Source organism: Mobula birostris, chromosome 7 (genome assembly GCF_030028105.1).
Source record: "Mobula birostris isolate sMobBir1 chromosome 7, sMobBir1.hap1, whole genome shotgun sequence".
Lineage (NCBI taxonomy): Eukaryota > Metazoa > Chordata > Chondrichthyes > Myliobatiformes > Myliobatidae > Mobula > Mobula birostris.
Window position 1 is genome coordinate 111570162 of NC_092376.1, and position 25853 is coordinate 111596014.

The following is a 25853-nucleotide window of genomic DNA, read 5'->3' on the forward strand; positions in this document are numbered from 1 at the left end:
CAGCCTTTCCACATTTACTCTGTCTGGCCTTTTAACAGTCAAAAGGTTTCAATCAGATCCCCACTCATCTTTCCAAATACCAGCGAGTACAGACCCAGATCAATCAAACGTTCCTCATATGATAATCCTTTTCTTCCTGGAATCATCCTTGTGAACCTCCTTTAAGCCCTCTCCAATGCGAGCACATCTTTTCATAGATAAGGATCCTAAAACTGTTCACAATACTCAAGGTGAAGCCTCACCAGTGCCTTATAAAGCCTCAGCATCACATCCCAGCTCTTGTATTCCAGACCTCTTGAAATGAATGCTAACATTGCATTTGCCTTCCTCACCACTGACTCAACCTGCAAGTTAACCTTTTGAGTGTTCTGCACGAGAATTCCCAAGTCCCTTTGCATTTCAGATTTTTAGATTTTCTCCCCAATAAAAAATAGTCTGCACATTTCTGTCTTCTACCAAAGTGCATGACCACGCATTTTCCAACACTGTATTTCATATTTCATTTGCCACTTTTTTGCCTATTCTCCTAATCTGTCTAAGCTCTCCTGCAGCCTACCTGTTTCCTCAACACCATCTGCCCCTCCACTAACCTTTGTATCATCTGCAAACTTGACAAGCCATCTATTTCGTCAACTAAATCAATGGTGTACAGCTGAAAAAGATGCCGTCCCAAAACCGACCCCTGTGGAACACCACTAGTCACTGGCAGCCAATCAGAAAGGGATCCTTTTATTCCCACTCACTGCCTCCTACCAATCAACCATTGCTCTAACCATGCCAGTCCTTGGTCACTTGGTAGGCAGCCTCATTTGTGGCACCTTGTCAAAGGCCTTCTGAAAGTCCAAATATATAACATCTATTGCATCCCCTTTATCTATCCTACTTGTAATCTCCTCAAAGAATTCCAAAAGGTTCATCAGGCAAGATTTTCCCTTAAGGAAACCATGCTGACTTTATCCTACCTTGTTCTGTGTCACCAAGTACTCCATAACCTCATCCTTAACAATTGACTCTAACATCATCCCAACCACCGAGGTCAGGCTAACTGGTCATTAATTTCCTTTCTGCTGCCTTCCTCCTTTCTTAGAGTGGAGTGACATTTGCAATTTTCCATGCCTCTGGAACCATGACGGAGTCCAATGATTCTTGAAAGATCATCACTAATGCCTCCACAATCTCTACTGCTACCTTTTTCATAACCCCAGGGTGCTGTTCATCTGGTCCAGGTGACTTATGCACCTTTAGGTTTTTCAGCTTTGAGTCCCTTCTCCCGAGCAATAGTAACTGCATTCACTTCTCTTCCCTCACACCCTTCAACACCAGACACACCGCTAGCATCTTCCACACTGAAGACTGATGCAAAATACTCATTTCATTCATATGCTATCTCTTTGTACCCATTATTATTTCCCCGGCCTCATCTTCTAGTGGTCCTATATCCACTGTCATCTTTCATTTTTTATTATATACTTATAAAAGCTTTTTCTATCCATCTTGATATTGTTTTGCTAGCTTGCATTCATATTTAATCTTTTCCCTCCTGATTCTTTTAGTTACTCTGTAGGTTTTTAAAAGCTTCCCAATCGTCTATCTTCCTGCTAATTTTTGCTTTGTTGTATGCCATCGCCTTTGCTTTTACATTAGCTTTGATTTCCCTTGTTAGCATGGTTTTACTATTTTGCCATGTGAGTTTTTCTTTGTTTTTCGAATACATCTATACTACACCTTCCTCATTTTCCCCAGAAACTCACACCACTGCTGCTCTGCTGTCATCCCTGCCAGCAACTCTTTCCAATTTATTTTGGCCAACTCCTCTCCATACCACTGTAATTTCCTTTACTCCACTGAAATACTGCTACATCAGACTCTACTTTCTCCCTGTCAAATTTCAAGTTGAACTCCCTATCAAATTTCAAGTTGAACTCAATCATATTGTGATCACTGGTTCCTAAAGGTTCTTTTACCTTAAGCTCCCTAATCACCTCCAGTTCATTACATAACATCCAATCCAGTAGCTGATCCGCTAGTAGGCCTAATGACAAACTGCTCTAAAAAGCCATCTTGTTAGCATTCAACAAATTCACTCTTGAGATCCATTGCCAACCTGATTTTCCCAACGTACCTGCATGTTAAAATTTCCAATGACTTTCATAACATTGCCCTTTTGACATACCTTTTCTATTTCCCGGTGTAATCTGTGGTCCACATCCCAGCTACTGTTTGGAGGCCTGTATATAAATGTCATCAGGGTCCTTTGCACTTTCTTGACTCAACCCATAAGGATTCAACGTTTTCCGATCCTATGTCACATCTTTCTAATGATTTGATGCCATTTGTTACCAGCAGAGCCACCCCACCCCCTCTGCCTAACTTCCAATCCCTCTGACACAATTGTAAACTTGGACATTCAGCTCCCACTACAACAATCCTTCAGCCATGATTCAGTGATGGCCACAACATCATACCCAACAATCAGTAAAAGTGCAACAAAATCATCCAACCTTATTTCTTATGCTCTGTGCATTGAGATATAACAGTGCTATATTTTCTACGCTTTTTGATTCTGCATCCTTGATGCACTGATACTCACACCCTGCTTGCTGCAATTTTGTCATATCATCTGCTTTCCCTTCCAGTCAGTCTGGCTGCATGCCATCTTTCATTTTTTACCATCCGTCTTATCCTGAGTCCCTTCATTTTGGTTCCCATCCCCCTGTCAAATTAGTCTAAACCCTCCTACAAATGAGAAAATCTGCATATGCCAGAAATCCAAGCAACACACAAAATGCTGGAGCAACTCAGCAAGCCAGGCAGCTTCTATGGAAAAGAGTACAGTTGCCATTGTGGGTAAGGACCCTTCTGGGTCTTTATGTTGGTTTGTTAGTTTATACCCTCCCCAACATCACTAAAAAAACATCTCTGAGAATATTGGTTCCCCTCAAGTTCAGGTGCAATTCGTCCCTTTTGTACAGGTCATACATCCCCCAGAAGAGATCTCAGTAATCCAAGAACCTGAAGTCCAGCTTCTCAGCCACAGATTTATCCGCCAAATCATCCTGTTTCTACCTTCATTGGTGTGTGGCAGAGGTAGAATCCAGAAACTACTACCATGGAGGTCCTGCTGCTTAGCTCTTTGCCTAAATTTCTAAATTCTCTCTTCAGGACCTCTTTGCTTTTCCTTCCTATGTCATGGTAGCAATTTGTACCAAGACATTTGGCTGTTCTCCCTCCCTCTTTCCCTTCTGCACCACGGACCTACGCTCAGTTCCACTAACCTGGTCTCCATGACATTCCTCTGGGAGGTCATCCCCACAACAGTATCCAAAACGGTATACATATTATTGAGGGGAGTGGCCACAGGGTGCTTTGCGCTAACTACCTATTCACTTTCCCATTCCTTCTCCTGAGTCATCCAACTACCTGCCTTCTGCAACTTGGGGGTGACTACTTCCCTGTAACTCTGACTGGTGATCTCCTCACCCAGTTATCACGCAACTGGAAAAAGTACTAACTAACTATTTAATTCAGCAATTCTATTACAAGTGTAATGTAAAGTGTGAAAAGATATTTTAGTTATTTATATTTAAGTAATGCGCTGTAAGGTTTCACTGCTAATGTAATGGTTTCTCTGTAGCAGCAATGTTTGGGTTATGACTAGAGATAATGGGGCTTTGGAATGTAGGGTTATCCAATGAGAGGGATGTTGTTCCTTCTTGTGGGTCTGGGAGCGGGGATTTCACAGTCTTTTGCCGGGGAGATATGAGGAGAGAAGACGTAAATGGGAGTTGGTGGACCACCGACGGAGTGGACTTGGAGCAAGGGTCTGAAGGGCAGTGACGATCGGAGGAGGTCGATGGTGGACGAACAGCCTTATTAGTGAGCTCCAACATTTGCGCATTAAACTGTTTCATGAAAATGGACCCTTTCCTTTTTTTTTCTTTACTAACCATATAGTCAAATTGAGAATTATAAATCTCAATCGTTTAATCACATATTGTGTACTGTTTGTTATTTCAAGGTACTGACTTGTAACAGGGGACACATCGTGCAGCATCCACCCAAATGAGATTTCTTTTTTTTTTTATAATATAATTTTTATTGAATTTTCAAAAGGAATACATGAAAAAAATAGAATCTACCCTCCCCCCTCCCCTTAACCCTCCCCCCCCCCATATAAAGTCCTACCTAAAAAGAAAGAAAGAAAAAAGAAAGAAAGGAAGAAAAGAACCGCCTGGGTATTGGAAGGTTTCCACATGCTCCATGGGATTCAAAATAAATTTGGTATAATTATTCGTTACTTTCCCCAAGTGACCAAAGTCTTTATCGGAGCACTTAAATATGCCATCCTATCTTTTGTAAATAAGGGCGCCAAATATTCAAAAATTTTACATATTTGTCTCTTAAATTATAAGTAATTTTTTCGAGTGGAATAGAACTAGCCATTTCATTATTCCAACGATCCATACTTAAATACGAATCAGATTTCCAAGTAACTGCTATAGTCTTCTTAGCTACTGCCAATGCAATTTTTATAAATTCTTTCTGATATTTATTCAATTTAAGTTTCGGTTTTATCCCTTCAATATCACCTAATAGAAATAATACAGGGTTATGTGGAAGTTGAGTTCCAGTAATTTGTTCCAATAAGATTCTTAAATTTATCCAAAAGGGTTGAATTTTAAAACAAGACCAAGTAGAATGTAAAAAAGTACCAATTTCTTGATTACACCGAAAACATTTATCAGATAGATTTGAATTTAATCTATTTATTTTTTGCGGTGTAATATATAATTGGTGTAAAAAATTATATTGTACTAATCTAAGTTGAACATTTATTGTATTTGTCATACTGTCAAGACAAAGTCTTGACCAATTTGTTTCATCAATATTAATATTCAGATCTGTTTCCCAGTTTTGCTTTGACTTATGGGTTCCTTGTTTAATTGTCTGTTCTTGAATCAAATTATATATACAAGAAATAAATTTTTTAATTTTCCCCTTTTGTATTAAAATTTCAATTTCATTAGGTTTTGGCAAAAACATTGTTTGACCCAGCTTACCTTTTAAGTAAGCCCTTAATTGAAAGTAACAAAAGAAAGTATTATTAGATATTTTATATTTATCCTTTAATTGTTCAAATGACATCAATATACCTCGTTCAAAACAATCTCCTATAAATTTAATCCCTTTTTGGTACCAATTATAAAAAAGTTGATTGTCCATTGTAAAAGGAATAAGTCTGTTTTGGAACAAAGGCCTCCTTGCTAATAGAGATTTCTGTGTTTCATTATCAACATTTATCTTATTCCATAGATCAATCAAATGCGTTAATATATGAGATTCTTTCTTTTCCCGTATCAATTTAGATTCCCATTTATATATAAAATCTTCAGGTCTATTTTCTCCTATCTTGTCTAGTTCTATTTTAATCCATGCTGGTTTTCGATCATCAAAGAAAGATGCAATAAATCTAAGTTGATTTGCTTTATAATAGTTTTTAAAGTTTGGAAGTTGTAACCCTCCTAACCTAAATTTACATGTCAATTTTTCCAGTGATATTCTTGACATTTTATCTTTCCAAAGAAATTTTCTCACACATTTATTTAACTCTTGAAAAAATTTCTGTGGCAATTGTATTGGTAATGTTTGAAACAAATACTGTAATCTAGGAAATATATTCATTTTTATAACATTGACTCTACCTACTAATGTTATTGGTAATATCATCAATTTGTCAAGATCTTCTTGAATTTTTTTCAATAGTGGTAAATAATTAAATTTATATAAATTCTTTACATCATTATCAAGTCTTATACCTAAATACTTCATTTACCGGCCATCTAAATTGGGTTACTAATCGACATTGACTATAGTCTCCTTTAGTAAGAGGTAAAATTTCACTTTTATCCCAATTTATTTTGTAACCTGATACCTTCCCATATTCATCCAATCTAGAAGATAGTTTCTGTAACGAATGTTGTGGGTTTGTTAAGTAGATCAAAACATCATCGGCAAAAAGATTAATTTTATATTCCTCCTGATTAACTCTAAAACCCATAATATCTGGATCAATTCTAATTAGTTCTGCTAATGGCTCTATCGCCAATACAAATAAAGCAGGTGATAGTGGACAACCTTGTCTAGTTGACCTTTTTAACTGGAATGGTGTTGAAATTTGAGAGTTTGTCACTACTTTAGCTTTAGGGTTAGAATTTAAAGTTTTAATCCAATTTATAAAAGATGTTCCTAACCCATATTTTTCTAGTACTTTAAATAAAAAATCCCATTCTAATCTATCAAATGCTTTTTCTGCATCCAAAGCTACTACTATACTCTTCTCATCCCTTTTTTGTGCCAAATGAATTATACTGAGTAGCCGGGTTACATTATCTGCCAATTGTCTATTTTTAACAAATCCTGTTTGATCCATATGTATTAATTTTGGTAAATATTTAGATAATCTATTCGATAAAATTTTTGCTATTATTTTATAATCCTTATTCAATAAAGAAATAGGCCTGTATGATGTTGGTTTCATAGGATCTCTGTCTTTTTTTGGCAATACTATTACAATCGCTGTTGAAAAAGATTCTGGAAGTTTATGTATTTTTTCTGCTTGACGTATTAGTTCCATAAAAAGAGGAAATAATAAATCTTTAAATTTTTTATAAAATTCAGGTGGAAAACCATCTTCTCCTGGAGATTTATTACTTTGGAGTGATCCTAAAGCTTCTTCAACTTCTTTTAATGTAAAAGGCATATCTAATCCCCTCTGTTCTTCCAAATTCAACTTTGGAAGAGAAACTTGTGATAAAAACCTTTATCTCATTAACATCATTTTGGATTCTGACTGATATAATTCAGAATAGAAATTTTTAAAGGTTTCATTTATTTCAAGAGGTTTATAAGATATTTTATTTGCCCTTGTTCTAATTGCATTTATTGTTTTGGAAGCTTGTTCTGTTTTCAACTGCCAGGCAAGAATTTTATGTGCTTTCTCACCTAACTCATAATACCTTTGTTTAGTTCTTATAATTGCTTTTTCCGTTCTATATGTCTGAAGCGTATTATATTGTAACTTCTTATTAACAAGTTGTTTTCACTTTTCTTCTGACATATATCTTTGAGATTCTTTTTCTAATTTTGTAATCTCTTTTTCCAATTGATCTAGTTCTGCCATATATTCTTTCTTAATTTTAGACGTATAACTTATTATCTGGCCCCTAAGATATGCTTTCATCGCATCCCATAATATAAATTTATCATCCACTGAATGAAAATTTGTATCCAAAAAAAATTGAATCTGTTTTTACATAAAATCACAAAAATCTTGACGTTTTAATAATGTTGAATTAAATCTCCATCTATAAGCCACTTCTTCCTTATCAGCCATTATTATTGTCATTAATAAAGGGGAATGATCTGATAATATTCTTGCTTTATATTCCATATTTTTCACTCTGTGTTGAATATGCATTGATAATAGAAACAAATCTATCCTTGAAAAAGTTTTATGTCTATGGGAGTAAAACGAATAGTTTCTTTCTTTAGGATTGATTCTTCTCCATATATCAATCAGATTTAAATCCTTCATCAATGATAAAGTTAAATTTACTACCTTCGATTTTATAACAGCCTTGGTTGATCTATCTAAGACTGGGTCTAAGCAAAAATTAAAATCTCCTCCAATTAATATTTTTTCATGCGCATCCGCCAAATTCAGAAAAGCTTCTTGTATGAATTTTGCATCATTTTCGTTTGGTGCATAAATATTCATAAAAGTCCATAGTTCAGAAAAAAGTTGACAATGTATAATCACATATCTCCCCGCAGAATCAGTTATTACATTTTGTATTCTAATTGGTAACGTTTTATTGATCAAAATTGCTACTCCCCTCGCTTTTGAATTAAATGAAGCCGCAACAACACTACCCACCCAATCTCTCTTTAGTTTCTGATGTTCTGTTTCTGTTAGGTGCGTTTCCTGTAAAAAAGCTAAATCTATCTTCATTTTTTTAATATGTGTTAAGATTCTTTTTCTTTTCACTGGTCCATTAAGCCCATTAACATTAAAACTCAAAAAAATTCAATAAATTAGTCATTATTCTTAACAAAGTTACTCCAATCTAAAACATTATTTATCTTCTCAACTCTCATAGTTCCTTGGGGAATCTCTTTAAACTTCACCATGTTGCTATGTGTCTCCCTCCCAACCTTCCAGGCAGAAAGAAAAAAGAAGATAGAAAAAAAAACAAAAAAAGAAAAAACAAAATACCCCCCCACTAATGTTGTGAATGAAAGGATACACAACACTACCCCCCTCCATTTTACGGGTCGTGGCAAAAGCCACGCTTGCACACATGACTAGCGTAGCAATCGATCAGTGCTTCTTCCAGCTCCCCCGCAACAAAAAAAAACATTATATATATATTGACAAAATTAGTATTACTATTCCCAACTAATATTCCTCCAGTTTTAACCTTTCTTACCCCTCTCGTATAATTAATAATATATTTATACATTCATCCAGCTTCAAAAATCCAACAAGTCCATTCTTTAACCCAATCTTCATCTTCAATCTATCTCGCTCTCCTGGGTTTGTTCTTGTATCTGGTGAATATTCAGAGAATCTCGCACAAACTGCTCTGCTTTCTGGTAGTCATCAAAAAATCTTTTTTCTCCACCAGACAAAAAAATCTTCAAGGTTGCAGGATGACGCAATGTAAATTGATAACTGTGATCCCATAGGGTTTTTTTCACTGGGTTAAATTTCTTCCTTCTCTTCAAAAGTTCATAACTTATATCAGGGTAGAAAAAAAACTTTGTTCCCTGCCATTTTCAATGGCCCTTTTCTATCCTTGGCAGCTCGAGCAGCTGCCTGTAGAATCCTTTCCTTGTCTTGAAATCGTAAGAATTTTATTAAAATCGATCGTGGATATTGGTTATCTTTTGGTTTTGGTCTTAAAGTTCTATGTGCCCGCTCAATTTCAATTGGTCGAACCTCCTCTTCCATTTGCAAAACATCCGGGATCCATCTTTGAAAAAATTCTATTGGTTTATCTCCCTCCGTACCTTCTTTAAGACCAACAATTTTAATATTATTACATCTACTAAAATTTTCCAACATGTCCACTTTCTCCAAGAGTCGGTTTCTTTCCGAATTCCAGACAAGCAGATCATTTTCTGTTTTTTCCACTCTATCATTCATATGCCCCATTGCTCTTTCCATCTTCTGAAGCTTCTTATCCATTTTGTCCTGTCTTCCCATAACTTTATCATAGCACATCTTCGTATCTCTAAGCACTTCTCTTACTTTTAATTCAGCTGTTAACTGCAATATAGCCTCTCTCATATCTCTATCAACTCCTTTACTTCCAATCGCTTCCAATTCTTCCTCCTCTTCTTCATCTGTGTTCTCTGCAGAATCCAATTCTGACTCTGAGTCATTTTCAATTGCAGTGGCTGTCGGTTCTTGTAGTTTGCGTTGTGTCGATTTGCGCATGCGCATTTCCGGTGTCTTCTTCGAAGAAGCCGTTACCACCGCCATTGCTCCCTGTTCTACCGAAGGAGATCCAACCTGAGTCCGAGGCTCCGTCGCTGCAGTAGGCCCTTTTTTCTTCCCGTCTCGCGGCTGCTTCGCAACAGCAGACTTCTTTTGTTGCGGTTTAGGAGGCACATCGTAAAGTAGTCTTACAAAGTTTATAAATAGTTTTCAGAAAATATTTACTAACTTTGTTTTGTTTAAACGGTACTTTACTGATTTGTTGCGGGAGAGCTGGATTTACACGTCTCAATCCCACGTCATCACGCAACGCCCCCCAAAATGAGATTTCTTAAGTTTGACCAGGCCAGGGTGCTATCACCCCCTAGATTAAGCTGCTAGCTGAAGTGAGAGTTACATCTACAAAGTCAGTACAGTTATATGTTAAATTGTTAATATCATCTAAAGATTTGGCACTTCATGCAAAGTTGTGTAAAGGTTATTCCTTTGATTTATCTTTGTTGAATTTTACAATATGATTTAGACTTAAAATGTATAATTTTAGTGTAAACTACTGATCTTTAAATGATATAGCTGACCGATTTATTTAAGATGTTTACATGGAATACTTCATGCATGACGTATGGTTTTTTTTTTCCCTTTCTGATCAAGTCTCACATTACCCACATACTCATTCAATTGACAACCTCAATTTCTTGTGTAGGCTGGATTGCTGACAAAGTGATCTTTAGACTTGTTCAGTCCATCCAAGTCTAAAGAGCTTGGATGGACTGAACAAATTTCCACCAAGAGTCAAGTTATTCAGGAAAACGCAAGAAGCATTTTTAAAATCGATAATCTTGACACACGTGCAAGCTAGTTAAAGTCTCTGCTTTAGTAATTCAACAAGTACACAAGGTACATAACTTTATCATACCATGCATACATGTAACTGGAAGCTAACACTGACATGACATGGGATAAAAAAAATCTTTCCACTTGAAAGCAGAAAAGGATGAATTCGTTTCAGGGATGCAGTTCCATAGATTGAGCAAACAGCATTGTACCCCAGTTGACAACAGTTATAATTACAGGCAATTTATTTAAATGTTAGTTATTCCAACTTAGTACTAAAATGGGATCTGGCAAAGGTGCCTCTAGTGGTTGCAGCAGAATTGGAAAAGAAATCAGCTGATTACTATCTGGCAAGCCTTTCTCAAATTATGTGTGTGGACATTACGACAAAGAACAAAAAGCGCATTAGATTCATAAGTGTACACTCAAAATGAGCTGACCATTAATATGGATTATCAAATATTAACTCACATTCATTTTCATCAGTAATAATTACCTGGTTATGGTTTAGGAACACAGCTATCAACCAGTATCAATACATCAGCAGTCACCAGTTTGCACAAGAAAAAATAATGCCAGTGACACAGCTCAAATCAAATATAGGTTTCCCCCGCCATCCGAAGGTACAGCGTTCCTATGAAACGGTTCATAAACCGGAATGTTGTAAAGTGAAGAAGCAATTACCATTTATTTATATGGGAAAAATTTGTGAGCGTTCACAGACTCAAAAAATAACCTACCAAATCATGCCAAATAACACACAAAACCCAAAATAACAGTAACATATAGTAAAATCAGGAATAATATGATAAATACATGACCTATATAAAGTAGAAATACTTTTCTACAATTATTGCCGCACTGTCCACCGTAGTGAAAATCTCACGCAAGCACTCTCGGCAGAAACACTCTCTCCAGTAACCTTTAGGCTATGAAGCTGTCAGGCTATGAAGCTGTCAAATCATACTAAATAACACACAAAAATACACAGCCTATATAAAGTAGAAATGTATGTACAGTGTAGTATCACTTACCGGAATCGAGAAGTCAGTGCCGAGCACACTGATGATGGTGTGTTAGGCTGAGTCGGAGGTTGGGGTGGCGCAGTGGTCCCCAACTTCCAGGCCGCCAACCAATACCGATCTGTGAAGCATGCAGGGATGCAGTGGTAGCCAGGACGCACCCAGTACATCTTTAAGAAAAAAGCCGAAATAAACAAGCTAATCAATTAGTGCCGCCCGGCACCTAATTAATTAGCATGTTTATTTTGTTTTTTTCTTAAAGATGTGCTGGGTGCATACGGGCTACCGCTGCATTCTCCGCGGCAATGTATCGGCCCACGGCTTGGGGGTTGGGGTGGTGGGACACTGGGGTGTCATCTCATGGTCGTCTGTTTCCATCAGGGCAGGCAGGTCATCTTCTCCTATGTCTGTCTGCCTCCATGACAAAGGTCGAGGTTCGTCGTCTGCTGTGGAAGACTTGAAAAACGACAGTATGCTTGACTACTTAGCCTCGCGCATTTTTCTATCATACAGTTCTCTGTAAGCACTCAAGCCATCTTGCAAATATGCCCTAAACCTCCGTACCCTTTCAAAATTAAAGTTGTACTTTTCTGCAATTATTGCAGCGAAAAGCTCATGCAGTTGCTGCATGTTCAGTTCCTGGATGACTTCACTTTCCATCTGTTCGCTACTGCATTCGGTTTCGATTGTTATCCTTTCCTCTTCCAATTGCATCAGCTCTTCATCTATCAGTTCTTGGTCATGGGATGCCAAAACCTCTTCAACATCATCTTCGTCAACTTCCACAAGCCAAACTCACTCTGTCCCTACTTCGTTCACCACAATTGAAACGTTTAATTATGTCTAGTTTTACGCTAAGTGTAACACCCTTACGAGCTCTTTTAGGCTTTTCCGATCCCTTAGAACTCTCTTGCTAATGGATGCTCAAAATAAATCGACATAAAGCACAGATGCGCACAGGCACGTGTTTAAGCGATGCCGGCTGGAATGCAGTTCCGGGGGAGGAGCTTGGCTGCTCAGGGTGCGCACTGCCTTTTATCACGCGCTGCTTTTTTTGCATGCTGCCTTTTTTCGTAACAGTGAAAACACCTTCTGTTAGCAAAAACAGGTAACTAATATAGGTCTTTCGCAACAGTGAGGTTTCATAAAGCGAACGTTCGAAAAGCGGGGGACACCTGTACATTAAGCCACATAACAATGTTTGCTGTGGGAAACCAGTTGCAATATGCTTATACAACGTTTACTGATGTTGCTCAAGAAGAAAAAAAATGTTCCTCAGCAATATCAGAGCTCTTTAGATAAGCTCTAGTTTCCTACTTCTTTGACTTCAGTCAATCTACAGAAAAACTGAAGAACAAACATAGAACACTACAGTACAGGCCCTTTAGATCAAGATGTACTGACTGTTTAACCTACTCTACGATCTAACCCTTCCTTCCTACATAATCCTCCATTTTTCTATCATCCATGTGTCTATCCATGTTTTAAATCTCCCTGATGTATCTGACTCTACCACCACCCCAGACAGGACATTCCACATACCCACCACTCAAACAAAAAAAACAACTTATCTCTGCTATTCCCCCCACCCCCATACTTTCCTCCAATAACCTTAAAGTTATGTCCCTATTTCTGCCCTGGGAAAAAGTCTCTGGCTGTCCACTCAATTTGCATGCCTCTTAAGAACTTGGACATGTTAATCAAGTCACCTCTCATCCTCTGTTACTCCAAAGACAAAGCCCTAGGTTACTCAACCAATCCACAAAAGACATGCTCTCCAATCACGCAACATCCTGGTAAACCTCCTCTGCACCCTCTCTAAAGATTTCACATCCTTCCTACAATATTCCAAGCGTGGTATTATTGAGCAGCAACATTTTTCGTGGTTTTGAACTCAACCCCCCAACTAAAAGCCAACACACCATACACCTTCTTCTTAATCCTATCAACTTGCGGGGAACTTTGAGGGAACTCTAGGCATGGACCCAACATCTCTTTTCTCTACACTGCTAGAAATCCTACCTGTATTCAACCTGCTAGAGTGAATCACTTTGCACTTATCCAGGTTGAATTCCATCAGCCACTTCTCAACCCAGCTCTGCATCTTGTCAATGTCCTGTTATAATTTGTAATAGGGAGGATTTAAACTAATTCAGCAGGGAGATGGGAGCCAGAATGATAGGGCTGAGGAAGGGGAAAGCAGAAATAAATCAAAGATCGTGTGCAACAGAGATTATAGAAAGAACAGGCAGGAGAGGAGGTTTAATCAAAGCCAGTTGCATGAGTTACAGGGCAATAGAGGTGTGATGCAGTTAAAACAGAAAACAAATACTGAACTGACGCAGCATAAGGAATAAAATGGACCATCTTGAAATTCAGCTACAGACTAGCAAATATGACATTGTGGCCACCTCTGAAACTTGGCTAAAGGATGGCTGCCATTGGGAGCTGAACGTCCAAGGATGTATGGTATATCGGAAAGATAGGTTAGTAGGCAGAAGGGGTGGTGTGGCTCTGTGGATAAGATATAACATTAAATCATTGGAAAGAGATGACATAGGATTGGAAGGTGTAGAGTCTCTATGGGTTGAGTTAAGAAATGGCAAGGCAAAAGGGCCCTAATGGCAGTTGTATGCAGGCCTCCAAACAGCAGCCAGAATGTGGATTACAAATTATAGCAGGAGATAGAAAAAGCTTGTCAGAAAGGCAACGTCATGATAATCATTGGAGATTTTAACATGAAAGTTGATTGGGAAAACCAGGTCATTAATGGACCTCGAGAGAGAATTTGTAGTATATCTGTCTTTTTAGAGCAGCTTGTTGTTGAGCCCACCAGGGGATCGGTTGTGCTGGACTGGGTGTTGTGCAATGATCTGGAGGTGATAAGAGAGCTTAGAGTTAAGGAACCCTTAAGGAACAGTGATCACAATATGATCGAGTTCACATTGAAACTTGAGAGGAAAAAATAAAATCCAACGTGTCAGTATTTCAGTGGAATAAAGGAAGTTATAATGGCATGACAGGGGAACTGGCCAAAGTTGATTGGAAAAGGATATTTGCAGGAAAGACAGCAGAACAGCAATGGCTGGAGTTTCTACAAAAAAAATGAGGTAAGTACAAGACAGATATATTCCAAATAAGAAGAAATTTTCAAAGGAAAGAAGGACACTACTGTGGCTGACCAGTGAAGTCAGAGCCAAAGTAAAAGCAAAAGAGAGGGCATACAAGGAAGCCTATGTAGTGGGAAGATAGAGGATTGGGGAGCTTTTAAAAACTTGCAGAAGGAAACTGAGAGGTCATTCAGAAGGAAAAGATGAATTATGAGAGGAAGCTGGCAACTAATATCAAAGAAGATACTAAAAGCTTTTTTTAAGTATATAAAGGGTAAAAGAGAGTCAAGGGTAGATATAGGACCAACACAAAATGACGCTGGAGGTATTGTAATGAGAAATGCAGAGATGGCAGAGGAACTGAATGTGTATTTTGCATCAGTCTTCACAGTGGAAGACGTCTGCAGTATACCGGACATTCAAGGGAAGTGAGGTTTGTGCAGCAAAAACTACGACTGAGAAGGTGCTCAGAAAGCTTCATGGTCTGAGGGTGGATAAATCTCCTGGACCTGATGGAATGCACCCTCGGGTTCTGAAGGAAGTAGCTGGAGAGATTGTGGAGGCATTAACGATGATCTTTCAAGAATCAATAGATTCTGGCATTGTACCGGATGACTGGAAAATTGCAAATATTACTCCCACTATTTAAGAAGGGTGGGAGGCAGCAGAAAGGAATTATAGTCTTGTCAGCCTGACATCAGTGGTTGGGAAGTTGTTGGACTTGATTGTTAGGGATGAGAACACAGAGTACCTGGAGGCACATGGTAAGGTAGGCCAGAGCCAGCATGGTTTCCTGAAAGGAAAATCCTGCTTGACAAACCCACTGCAATTCTTGAAGGAAATTACAAGCAGGGTAGACAAAGGAGATGCAGTAGATGTGGTGTACTTGGATTTTCAGAAGGCCTTTGAGGTCGTGCCCTCTAGCATGGGTGGAGGAATGGGTGGTCGGCAGAAAACAGAGAGTGGGAATAAAGGGATCTTATTCTGACTGGCTGCCAGTTACCAGTGGAGTTCCACAGGGGTTGGTGTTTTGACCACTGCTTTTACGATGCATGTAAATGATCTGGACTACGGTATTAATGGATCTGAAGCTAAATTTGCCGATGATACAAAGATAGGTGGAGGAACAGGTAGTGTTGAGGAAACAGAGAGACTTAGATAATTTAGGGGAATGGGCAAAGTGGCAAATGAAATACATTGTTTGAAAGTGTATGGTCATGCACTTTGGTGGAAGAAATAAACTGGCAGACTATTATTTAGATGGGGAGAGAATTCAAACTGCAGAGATGCAAAGGTACATGGAAGTCCTTGTGCAAGATACCCTAAAGGTTAACCTCGAGGTTGAGTCGGTTGTGAAGAAGGCGAATGCAATGTTGGCATTCATTTCTAGAGGTATAGAATACAAGAGCAGGGATGTGATGTTGAGCCTCTATAAGGCACATGAGACCACACTTGGAGTATTGTGTGCAGTTTTGGGCTCCTTATTTTAGAAAGGATATACCGACATTGGAGAGGGTTCAGAGAAGATTCATGAGAATGATTCCAGGAATGAAAGGGTAACTGTATGAGGAACATCTGACAGCTCTTGGGCTGTATTCCCTAGAGTTCAGGAGAATGGGGGGGGGGGGGGGGGGTCATAGAAACATTTGTTAAAAGGCCTGAACAGATTATATATGGCAAAGTTATTTCCCATGGTAGAGGATTCTAGGACAAGAGGGCACGACTTCATGATTGAAGGACGTTCTTTTAGATGTGGAGAAATTATTTTAGTCAGAGGGTGGTAAATCTGTGGAACTTGTTGCCACGAGCAGCCGTGGAGGCCAAGTCACTGGGTGTATTTAAGGAAGAGATAGATAATAATCTAACACACTATCCACAACTCCACCAACTTTGTCATCTGCAAACTTACTATCCCACTCTTCCACAAGGCCATTTATAATATAATGAAGAGCAGTGGGGTCCCAGAACACATCCCCGTGGAACACCACTTCTCAGTAACCTCCAAGCAGAAAACGCTCCATCTAAAACCACCCTCTTCCTTTTCTGGGCAAGCCAATTTTGAATCAACTCACATGAGAAAATCTGTAGACACTGGGTGAGGAGAGGGGCTGAAATAAAGAGCTGGAAAGTTGATTGGTGAAGGAGATAAAGGGCTGGAGAAGTGGGAATCTGATAGGAGAGAGTAGAAGACCATGGAAGAAAGGGAAGCACTAGAGGACAGTGAAGGGCAGGTAAGGAGATAAGGTGAGAGGGGGAAAACAGGAATGAGGAATGGCGAAGTCTTTACTGGAAGTTCGAGAAATTATGTTTATGCCATCAGTTTGGAGGCTATCCAAACAGAATACAAGGTGTTGCTCCTTCATCCTGAGTGTGGCCTCATTCTAGCAGCAGGCGGCCATGGACTGACATGTTGGAATGGGAACGGGAAGTAGAATTGAAATGGGTGGCTACCGGGAGATCCTGCTCTTTTTGTGTCGGATGGAGCAAAGGTGCTTGGTGAAGCAGATTCCCAACCCGGTGCTCCCGGTGTAGCCTCCTGTATATCAAGGAGACCCAACATAGACCGGGAAACCACTTTGCTGAGCACCTTTGCTCCATCTAACACAAAAAGCAGTAACCTGGAAAAGTAGGAAGATGGTGCAAGAGCCTCAGGACCCACACCACCAGGTTCAGGAACAGTTTTTACCCCTCAACCATTAGGCTCTTAAACCAGAGGGGATAATTTCACTCACCCAATCACTGAACTGTTCCTACAACCTATGGGCTCACTTTCAAGGACTCTTCATCTCACATATGACAGTTATTGTTTATTTATTATTACTTCATTTCTTTTGTATTTGCACAGTTGGTCTTTTGCACATTGGTTGTTTGTGCATCCTGTTGGGTAGGGTCTTTCATTGATTCCATGAGATATGATGTACAGGTGTCCCCCGCCTTCCAAACATTCTCTGCATCCTGTTGGGTAGGGTCTTTCATCGATTCCATGAGATATGATGTACAGGTGTCCCCCGCCTTCCAAACGTTCTCTTTACGACATTTCGCTTTCATGAAAGACCTACATTAGTACCCATTTTCGTTAACCAAAAGAGGATTTTTGCTTTTACGGAAAAAGACACTCGCTTTAAACTTGTGTTTACCCCGAGAAAGACTACCATGACCATGAAGCCTTGCGCGGGCAGGTGTGTGCGCATGTGTGACGTGCGAATGCGTGTACATGTGCATGCGTGATGTGCATGTACGTCTGAATGCGTGACGTGCACATGCATGTACGTGCCGAATTTTTTGGGGGAAAAAAAAATCGATTTTGGCTCAAACTTCCCGATTCTGTTAAGTGAAACTACACTGTACATACATTATTTCTACTTTATATAGGCTGTGTATTTATCATATCCTGCTTTTACTATATGTTAGTGTTATTTTAGGCTTTATGTGCTATTTGGTATGATTTGGTAGGTTATTTTTTGGGTCTGGGAACACTCAAAAATTTTTCCCATATAAATTAATGGTAATTGCTTCTTCACTTTACGCCATTTCAGCTTACGAACGGTTTCATAGGAATGCTCTACGTTCGGATAGTGGGGGAAACCTGTACCTCTAACAAAGCCACAATGACTATATCCATGATCAGGCTAGGCTTCTCCAAATTCCATCTAAAAATTTCATCCAATAATTTGTCAAACACTGAAATAATTATACTCACTGGTCTACAACTCCCAGGGTTATCCCTACTGCCTTTGCCCCCTTCAATCAACTGGTGGGACTCCCGTGGCTAGTGAAGGTACAAAGATAATCACCAAAGGTATAACAATCTCTTCTCCCATTCCAAATAGCAACCTGGGGTATATTCCCACCCTGCCTCAGCTATTTATTTATCCTAATGTTTTTGAAAAGTTCCAACTTATCCCCTTTCGTAATGTCGACATGCTCTAGCTTATAAAACTGCTTTACACTGTCCTCATAAACGTCATTGACTCTCTGACTGGTGAATACTGAAGCAAAGTATTCATTAAGGACCTCTCTTACATCTTCCAACTGTTTCCTCTTATCCCTGATCAGTCCTACCTTCACTCTAGGTATCCTGTTCTTCATGTATACGTAGACTGCTTTGGGATTCCTTAACCTTACTCTCCAAGGTCTTCTCATGCCCTCTAGCTCTCAAGTCCATTCTTAAGCTCCTTCCTGGCTCCTTGTAACTCCAAGGGCCTGTCTGGTCCTTACTTCCGAAGCTTAAAGTAAGCTTCTTTGTTTCTTTCGACTAGATGTTACATGTCAACCATGGTTCCTTCATTCTACCATTCTTTCCTTGTCCCAATAGGACAGACCTATCCAGAACTCCATACAAGTGCTCCCTAAACAACCTCCACATTTTTATTGTGTATTTCCCTGAGTACATCCATTCTCAATTTTGCTCCCAAGTTCCTGCCTAATAGAATCATAATTCCCCTTCCCCCAGCTAAGAAAAACTATATGGTAGGAAATAGTAATTTTGTGCACAAAATAGCAATGCCAACATCAGAAGAGAAAGTGGAAGCTAGTTGGTAAAACAGCAACAGTACCCTAAACATAAATGATTAAATTTTATTTTGCATTATATTAAGGTTTAAGTAATTATTAGCGAGGGAATAAAACATAGAACGGTACAGGACAGTACAAAGCCATGGTACTAAATTTGTGGCAACCTTTTGACCTAATCCAAGACCAATTTAACCCTTCCCTCCCCATAGTTCTCCATTTTTCTTTCATGCATGTGCCTGAAAGGCTCTTAAATCTCCTTAATGTATCTGCCTCCACTACCACTCTAGGCAGTGTATTCCAAACACCAACCATTTTATGTGCGAGAAACCTACCTCTGACATCCTGCTTCTACTTCCCACCAATCACCTTAAAATCATGCTCCCTCATATTAGCCATTTTTGCCCTGGGAGAAAATGTGCTTGCTGCTCACTACCTACGCCACATACCTTGAACATCTCTATCATCTCTCATTCTCTTTCACTTCATAGAGAAAAGCTTTAGCTCACTCAACCTGTCCTCATAAAACATGCTCTCTAATCCAGGGTTACCTCATGGCCCATGACTAATAGAGGCCAACACACACCATATGCCTTTTTAACAACCCTACCAACTTGTACAGCAACTTTCAGGGACTTGTGGGACAGGGACCCCAAGATCCCACTGTTCCTCCACAATGCTAAGAATCCTGCTGTTAACCATATACTCTGCCTGCAAGTTTGACCTTCCAAAGTGAACCCCTTCAAGCTTTTCCAGATTGAATGCCATCTGCCATTTCCCAACCCAGTTCTGCATCCCATTGTAATGTACGACAAATCTCTGCACTATCCACAACACCATCAACCTTTTTGTTGTCTGTAAAACTTATCAACCCATCTTTCCACATACTTGGTATATATGTAAATAATAATGTAGGTCACATCTGGAATTTTCCTGGTAGCGGACGACTTCCTCCCACGCCGTTCTGACGTAGTTGGAATTCGCGTACAAGGCAAGTTACAACAGTGGTTTGCCATTGCCTTCTGCCGGGTGAGTTGTTTTTTTTCCTCCTAACAGATCACCAGCTCTTAACCCCGCACGGATGGAAAGCGTGCCAGGGGAGCTGGTTGGGTTTGAACTTCGGAACCTCTGCCCTGCAGTCCAGCGCTGATGCCACTACGCCACCAGCCATATATATGTGTATATTGTGTTATTTGACTAAATTGAGGCATTTAGATGAACCATTTAAGAAGATTGCACAGAAAAAGTAGTGAACTACTTTGTGCACATTCTGGTTGAAAATTACAATCCTTTCCATTCTTTTTACAATTAACTCAAATAAAACACTATTTTAATCTTCAAACAGTTGTAATTAATATATGCTTAGATAAATTTTTGATGTATAATCATTCTATAAGATCCACTATTTACCATGTAAAGCAGGACTTAGCTACTGGCAATAAAGAATCTGAGACCACATGCAGATCCAGTTAAGAAAGAGAGCACTGAAAATTGTTGTTGCAAATGACAAATAAAAGGTAGCCCAATCGGTATGCATCAAGTTGGGTCAACAATGCAAGTGTTATCACTTGAAAGAGTATGGCACAATTAAAAAACCTTATTTATTCTCAAAGGAAAAAAATATACACTAAAACTAACAAAATTGATGTCCCAACTCAATAAACTTAGAATATTTGGGACACTACTTGATTTGGTGGTAGTCCTTCAAAATAACAAATACGGTAGCTTCTGATGCCAAATCCAGATCTATCTCAAAAGATACAGTCGACGTTTCAGGCTGAGACCCTTCGTCAGGACTAACTGAAGGAAGAGTGAGTAAGGAATTTGAAAGTTGGAGAGGGAGGGGGAGATCCAAAATGATAGGAGAAGACAGGAGGGGGAGGGATAGAGCCAAGAGCTGGACAGGTGATAGGCAAAAGGGGATACGAGAGGATCATGGGACAGGAGGTCCGGGAAGAAAGACAAGGAAGGGGGAACCCAGAGGATGGGCAAGAGGTATATTCAGAGGGACAGAAGGAGAAAAAGGAGAGTGCGAGAAAGAATGCGTGCATAAAAATAAGTAACAGATGGGGTACGAGGGGGAGGTGGGGCATTAGCGGAAGTTAGAGAAGTCGATGTTCATGCCATCAGGTTGGAGGCTACCCAGACGGAATATAAGGTGTTGTTCCTCCAACCTGAGTGTGGCTTCATCTTTACAGTAGAGAAGGCCGTGGATAGACATGTCAGAATGGGAATGGGATGCGGAATTAAAATGTGTGGCCACTGGGAGATCCTGCTTTCTCTGGCGGACAGAGCGTAGATGTTCAGCAAAGCGGTCTCCCAGTCTGCGTCGGGTCTCGCCAATATATAGAAGGCCACATCGGGAGCACCGGACGCAGTATATCACCCCAGCCGACTCACAGGTGAAGTGTTGCCTCACCTGGAAGGACTGTTTGGGGCCCTGAATGGTGGTAAGGGAGGAAGTGTAAGGGCATGTGTAGCACTTGTTCCGCTTACAAGAATAAGTGCCAGGAGGGAGATCAGTGGGGAGAGATGGGGGGGACGAATGGACAAGGGAGTTGCGTAGGGAGCGATCCCTGCGGAAAGCAGGGTGGGGGGGGGGGGAGGGAAAGATGTGCTTAGTGGTGGGATCCCGTTGGAGGTGGCGGAAGTTACGGAGAATAATATGTTGGACCCGGAGGCTGGTGGGGTGGTAGGCGAGGACCAGGGGAACCCTATTCCTAGTGGAGTGGCGGGAGAATGGAGTGAGAGCAGATGTACGTGAAATGGGGGAGATGCGTTTGAGAGCAGAGTTGATAGTGGAGGAAGGGAAGCCCCTTTCTTTAAAAAAGGAGGACATCTCCCTCGTCCTGGAATGAAAAGCCTCATCCTGAGAGCAGATGCGGCGGAGACAGAGGAATTGCCAGAAGGGGATGGCATTTTTGCAAGAGACAGAGTGAGAAGAGGAATAGTCCAGATAGCTGTGAGAGTCAGTAGGCTTATAGTAGATATCAGTGGATAAGCTGTCTCCAGAGACAGAGACAGAAAGATCTAGAAAGGGGAGAGAGGTGTCGGAAATGGACCAGGTAAACTTGAGGGCAGGGTGAAAGTTGGAGGCAAAGTTAATAAAGTCAACGAGCTCAGCATGCCTGCAGGAAGCAGCACCAATGCAGTCATCGATGTAGCGAAGGAAAAGTGGGGGACAGATACCAGAATAGGTACGGAACATAGATTGTTCCACAAAGCCAACAAAAAGGCAGGCATAGCTAGGACCCATACGCGTGCCCATAGCTACACCTTTAGTTTGGAGGAAGTGGGAGGAGCCAAAGGAGAAATTATTAAGAGTAAGGACTAATTCCGCTAGACGGAGCAGAGTGGTGGTAGAGGGGAACTGATTAGGTCTGGAATCCAAAAAGAAGCGGAGAGCTTTGAGATCTTCCTGATGGGGGATGGAAGTATATAGAGACTGGACATCCATGGTGAAAATAAAGCGGTGGGGGCCAGGGAACTTAAAACCATCGAAAAGTTTAAGAGCGTGAGAAGTGTCACGAACATAGGTAGGAAGGGATTGAACAAGGAGGGATAAAACCAATTCCTCCATCTCCGCTGCATCTGCTCTCAGGATGAAGCCTTTCATTCCAGGACGAGGGAGATGTCCTCCTTTTTTAAAGAAATGGGCTTCCCTTCCTCCACTATCAACTCTGCTCTCAAACGCATCTCCCCCATTTCACGTACATCTGCTCTCACTCCATCCTCCCGCCACCCCACTGGGAATAGGGCTCCCCTGGTCCTCACCTATCACCCCACCAGCCTCCGGGTCCAACATATTATTCTCCGTAACTTCCACCACCTCCAACGAGATCCCACCACTAAGCACATCTTTCCCTCTCCCCCCCCCCCCCGCTTTCCGCAGGGATCGCTCCCTACGCGACTCTCTTGTCTATTCGCCCCCCCCCCCATCCCTCCCCACTGATCTCCCTCCTGGCACTTATCCTTGTAAGCAGAACAAGTACTACACATGCCCTTACACTTCCTCCCTTACCACCATTCAGGGCCCCAGACAATGCTTCCAGGTGAGGCGACACTTCACCTGTGAGTCGGCTGGGGGATATACTGCGTCCAGTGCTCCCGATGTGGCCTTCTATATACTGGCGAGACCCGACACAGACTGGGAGACCGCTTTGCTGAACACCTACGCTCTGTCCGCCAGAGAAAGCAGGATCTCCCAGGGGCCACGCATTTTAATTCCACATCCCATTCCCATTCTGACATGTCTATCCATGGTCTCCTCTACTGTAAAGATGAAGCCACACTCAGGTTGGAGGAACAACACCTTATATTCCGTCTGGGTAGCCTCCAACCTGATGGCATGAACATTGACTTCTCTAACTTCCGCTAATGCCCCACCTCCCCCTCGTACCCCACCCGTTATTTATTTTTATACACACATTCTTTCTCTCACTCTCCTTTTTCTCCCTCTGTCCCTCTGACTATACCCCTTGCCCATCCTCTGAGTCCCCCCCCCCCCCCGTTTTTCTCCCCGGACCTCCTGTCCCATGATCCTCTCATATCCCCTTTGCCAATCACCTGTCCAGCTCTTGGCTCCATCCCTCCCCCTCCTGTCTTCTCCTATCATTTTGGATCTCCCCCTCCCCCTTTCAGATCTCTTACTAACTCTTCCTTCAGTTAGTCCTGACGAAGGGTCTTGGCCTGAAACGTCGACTGTACCTCCTCCTAGAGATGCTGCCTTGCCTGCTGCGTTCACCAGCAACTTTGATGTGTGTTGCTTGAATTTCCAGCATGTGCAGAATTCCTGTTGTTCTAGCTCAAAATATATCCACTGTGGTTAAAAATGGCAGAAATTCAACACAAGTCACAGAATGCAAAATCTTGAACAATTTTTAAAAATCTAGTTCCATAGTTTACATAATTAATATTGCCCTCAGGTTTCAAAAGTTACACTTGATTGGCAAAGTAGTAGTAACATAGTACGTGCACACTGACAGTTCTCAAAAGCAATTCCAAAAACAAAATTCCAATTGAATGCGATACAAAATGGCAAATAACCACTAAATCAAGTATAGTTCACTTCAAAACAATAAATCTAAGGCATAAGATCAGAAGTTCTTTACAACTTTAAACTCTTACCTTCACAAATACGATCAAGACGTGCTCGCTTTACTTTGTGTTTGTCCATAACAGGCACAGACATGAGGTCAGAGGTCAGCACCAGGATGACTGAAGGTGGATTAGTTTTGTATCCACACCAAAACTGGAGACAGACATCAAAATTCACAGGTTTCAATATCCCAAAATCTCCTGATGGCCTGTTTTGTTTTAAATAAAAGATAAACATTTATATAATCTCTAGCAGAGGTAGAATTTCCACTGCCTTCAGTTCCCAAAGGCAGTTCAGCCAAAAGGCATTTTCAGAACACCAGGTGACATCTTAATATACAAAAATGATAATTTCCCCCATTATGCTGCAGTACTCACTCATTCCGAATCTATCCTGCATTTGTCCAATTCCCAAAGAATATGCAATAGTACAGTAGCATTTATGTGCTATGTTAATGTACTTGCCCTTTTACAAAGGGGCACATTAATAAGTGCAACCTACATCCCTAGTTACCAATCTACACAGATAATACAACTCAGGATAATTCCAGATAGCATTGTTCAATTCTGAAGTGATTTACATTGCATGCTGAGTTGACCCCTCATTTTCCACCCTCCATGAACTTGAGTTCATCGACAACTCTGTTGCAAAAACTAACTCAGAGGTAGGGCATGAGTGATTTTAGGACAGGAAGGCAAAGATCAGTATGGTTCTATAGGGCTTAGCACTTGGTTCCTTGATGACAATTCTCCAAGACAATTAAAACCAATACACGACACTTTTGCCTCCTTCCTGTCAACACTTTCAGTCAGTCCTCTACTTCTTAATATTTCCATTCTGATGAAAGGCCATCAAACCAAAATGTTAACTGTGCTTAAGGCACAAAACACAAGAACAGGGAGGTTATGCTTGGATACCACACTCAGACCACAGAAGAATTACTGCACACATTCATCACTTAATGTGATTGCCCTGTAAAACGCAAAGTTAGATATACTACTATGTTGGTAGGATCAGAAAATAACAGCAATTGGATTGGATAAGCTTGACTGTCCTCTTTAGAAATAAGGGGCGGCTCAGGGGAGATTTAATTAAGATATATAAAGTTGTGGAGCCTAAACCTAGTTCCCACAACAGAGGGTTCAAAAACCATTGGATATTGATATAAACTAGTTGGGAGAATCATTGAAGAGCAGGGCTAGAGACCCAATGCTGAAAGGTAAATAAAGTTTGGTAACTTATCACCATGACATACTTCTCACTCCTACGCTCACCAATGCTGGCACTGATTTTCCTAACCTGGCAACATCACTACTTTATATCTGGTATTCTCATGTTTTATTTCTCTTATGTCCTTCCTACCAACAACCTCCTCTTGTACAACTCTCCATGGTTTTCCAAATTGAACTTTGATAATGTCCTATTTCCTTCAGTATCCAATAGTGACCATGGCTTCATCTATCTAAGTGCTAATTTCCAAAACTTCCTTCTTCTAAATTCTCTTTAAAATTTACTTCTGAGCATACTTTAGTCATCTGTCCAAGAAGCCCTGGTATTAATTTTTATCTAATACATCATCTTCGTCTGAACTCCTGCGCATTTCTCAGGACTTTATAATAAAAATGGAAGCTATTACCTAAACACTTAAGAAAAAGTTAACTGTAATTTGAAACCAGACAAGGGGGACAGATAAATTGGAACCATCCTAGACTTATTCTATAACAATCACGTGCCTTTGACCTTGACGTGGTCACTAAATCAGAATGATAATGTGC

General features: G+C 40.4%; 1 protein-coding gene across 4 annotated transcripts in view; it reads right to left on the reverse strand.

The window, feature by feature from the left end:
- The window catches only part of LOC140200367 (C-terminal-binding protein 1-like), a 159824-nt gene that overhangs the window by 101409 nt on the left and 32562 nt on the right, over nucleotides 1-25853 (reverse strand). For 2 of the 4 annotated variants that reach the window (XM_072263591.1, XM_072263590.1), the window contains exon 3: nucleotides 24108-24286. The exons of 1 other annotated variant lie outside the window; for it this stretch is intronic. In XM_072263591.1, coding sequence (XP_072119692.1) covers nucleotides 24108-24171 — 64 coding nt within the window. In that variant the 5' untranslated portion in view covers nucleotides 24172-24286. The remainder of the gene's footprint in view (nucleotides 1-24107; nucleotides 24287-25853) is intronic. One more of the 4 variants, XM_072263592.1, reaches the window with a different exon arrangement.